Source organism: Salvelinus sp. IW2-2015, linkage group LG32 (genome assembly GCF_002910315.2).
Source record: "Salvelinus sp. IW2-2015 linkage group LG32, ASM291031v2, whole genome shotgun sequence".
Lineage (NCBI taxonomy): Eukaryota > Metazoa > Chordata > Actinopteri > Salmoniformes > Salmonidae > Salvelinus > Salvelinus sp. IW2-2015.
Window position 1 is genome coordinate 10,749,328 of NC_036871.1, and position 2,891 is coordinate 10,752,218.

At 50.6% G+C, this 2,891-nt stretch overlaps 1 protein-coding gene across 1 annotated transcript in view; it reads right to left on the minus strand.

The window, feature by feature from the left end:
• LOC111957291 (inhibin beta C chain-like) overlaps positions 1-2,080 on the minus strand; it is a 30,353-nt gene extending 28,273 nt beyond the window's left edge. Inside the window, exon 1 of the mRNA XM_023978084.2 lies at positions 2,035-2,080. Coding sequence (XP_023833852.2) covers positions 2,035-2,080 — 46 coding nt within the window. The remainder of the gene's footprint in view (positions 1-2,034) is intronic.
• Positions 2,081-2,891: the final 811 nt, after the last annotated feature.

The window sequence follows — 2,891 nt, forward strand, 5'->3', positions numbered from 1 at the left end:
ATGGGGAGGGTGAGGTAGGTAAATTGGGTGGGCTATATACCGATGGACTATGTACAGCTGCAGCGATCGGTTAGCTGCTCGGATAGCAGATGTTTAAAGTTGTTGAGGGAGATAAAAGTCTCTCCAACTTCAGAGATTTTTGCAATTCGTTCCAGTCGCAGGCCAGCAGAGAACTGGAAGGAAAGGCGTCCAAATGAGGTTTTGGCTTTAGGGATGATCAGGAGATACACCTGCTAGAGCGCGTGCTACGGGTGGGTTGTAGCATCCTGCCGCACCGTGACCAGTGAAACTGAGATAATGGAGGCACTTTACACCTAGCATAGGCCCCTTGTAAGATGACCTGGAGCCCAGTGAGGTCTGACCGCGCGAACACTGTAGCGAGGGCCAGAGCCGACTAGGCGCATACAGGTCGCTGCAAGCCTGGTGCGTCGAATGAGTGGCTTTAGTAACAAATAACGGATGCACTGTGATAAACTGCATCCAGTTTGCTGAGTAGAGTATTGGAAAAAGCCACATTTTGTAGATGACATCGCCGACAGTCGCCAGGATCCGGTAGGATAGTCAGTTTCCACTAGGTGAGTTTGGCGGCTGTGAGGAAGGAGGGCTCCGTTGCGGAAATAGTAAACAGCCGACTCTTAGATCTGATTTGGATTGGAAGATGTGTGTATGAGGCTGGAAGGAGAGTTTGCAGTCCTACGCCAGAACACCTATGGTCTTATAGGATGTCCACCATATTCTAGGTCGAGAACACGTCCAAGAGGTGACCGGGTAGATGCCTAGGATCGGACAGCGTCGGCGGTGCACGGCAGCGAAACCCGCGGTTACCTGAAGAGTCATGCATCTTGTATTTATACTAGCGTTTAAGGCTAGTGAGGCAGCTGGAAGGTCTACATGCTGCAATGCGAAACCGCAACAATGTCCCTGAATGGCATTGAAGCTCGGTTGGAGGTGATTGGTCATATCCAGTGTCCAAAGAAAGGGCCCAGAAGTAAAACATGAAATGGTGTCGTCTGCCCGTACGAGAGGTGGGATCGTTGGAATCCCACGCAGCAAGAGCAGACATCATTTGATATATACAGAGAAAAGAGTCGGACCCGAGAAATTGATACCACTGGGTACCCCCATAGAGAGCGGTGCCAGCAGGATCCGCGACCAGCCATGAGCCTTCCTGATTTGACCGCAACTGAACTCTGTCTGCAACGTACGTGGTAGACAGCGCACGGCAGTATTAGATAAACTAGCGAGGCGTACTTGTTGGATGCCTGCCGATAATGAATGATTTTGTGTGGGTGATGTGTCAGCGAGTGTTCGAAAGTCCTTTGCGCAGGTCGAAGTGAGACGGCAGCACAAGTACTGTCTTGTTTTATCTGGGCGTTGCCTCGGTTATGTGGGATATCATTTAAGAGTAACCTTGAGCCCGTGGCTGAAGTGCATCCGTGACCGGCTCGGAAACCGGGACCTTGCACAGCGGAGAAAGGTACGGTGGGATCATCGAATGGTCCAGTGATCGTACTGTTTTGTTTGACTTTTGGGCTTTCGAAGACCTTAGATAGGCAGGGCAGGATGGGATATCAGGTCTGAACAGTTGGTGTCCAGCACAGGTGTCTTCCCCTTTGAAGAGGGGGATGACCACGGCAGTCTCCCAATACCCATTGGGGATCTTCAGATGATATCAAGGAGCAGTTGAACAGGCGCTGGGTTAAATAGGGAGGTGCGACAATCGGCGGCGGAACCCAGTTTCAGAAATAGGGGTGCCCAGATTGTCAACGCCCAGCCTGATTTGTATGGGTCCCCCAGGTTTCTCCAGGTCTCTCTTCTCAGAACATCTGCCTATCCTTGGATCTTTTGGGTAAGGAGAAGCTGGGCAAGGGCCTTGGGCGCTAAGTACGCAAGCGGGGGGGTGGGGGGCGGGGGAGCGCTGTTGGCCAAGGTTGGAGTCGCAGAGGAAGCGAAGGCATTGCCAGGCCATTGAGAAAGTGCTGTTTGAAGTCTTCGGATCAATCAACGGATTTTATCAGGTGGTGACCGTGTTACCTAGCCTCAGTTGCAGTGGCGCCAGCTCGGGAAGGAGGTGCTCCATCTTGCCTTCTCCAGGACTTTTAACCAGCTATATCCCAGAACTTTTTTGGTAGTTAGAGCCCCTACAGGATTGCAAATCTTCTGCTTAGAAAAGCTGGCCTTTGCCTTTCCATGACTGAACTGCGTTGTAATAAAATCAGGTTCCCTGACTTCCCTGAAACAGTTGGCATATCGCGGGCCTCTTCCCGATCTGCTATTGCAGCTACGCCACAGGATGTTTTTGTGCTGGTCGAGGGCAGGTAGGTTCGTGGAGTGGAACCAAGGGCTAAATAATCTGATTCTTAGTTCTGCATGTTTTGAAGGGAAAGGCCATTGCTTGGTCTAATATGGTGAGAGGAGGCTAAACTCTTTAAAAAGAATTGACCAAGGCATCCTCAACTGACGGGAATGAGGTCAATATCCATCCCAGGGTACCCGTGGCAAGGTCCGATTAAGAAAAGGCCTGCTCGCAGAAGTGTTTTAGGGAGCGTTTTGATAGTGATGAGGGGTGGTCGGTTTTGACCGCGGACCCGCAGCGGAAATACAGGCAATGAGGCAGTGATCGCTGAGGATCTTGATTGACAGGGACAGCAGCGGTGTATTTGGAGTGCCAAGGTGTTGGTCTTATGGTAATGTCATTAGGGTGCCCATGCTGACGGATTTTAGGGTTGTAACCTGGTAGGTTCATTGAATGTATGTGGTGTGAGATTTGAGGGCATGCTAGTCTTTAGATTGTAGAACTGCCGGGGTGTTAAAGCAATATCCCAAGTTTTAGGTCACCTAAAACAGAAACAAAACCTTCCTGAAAAGCTAGATGGGGAAGGCGATCAAAA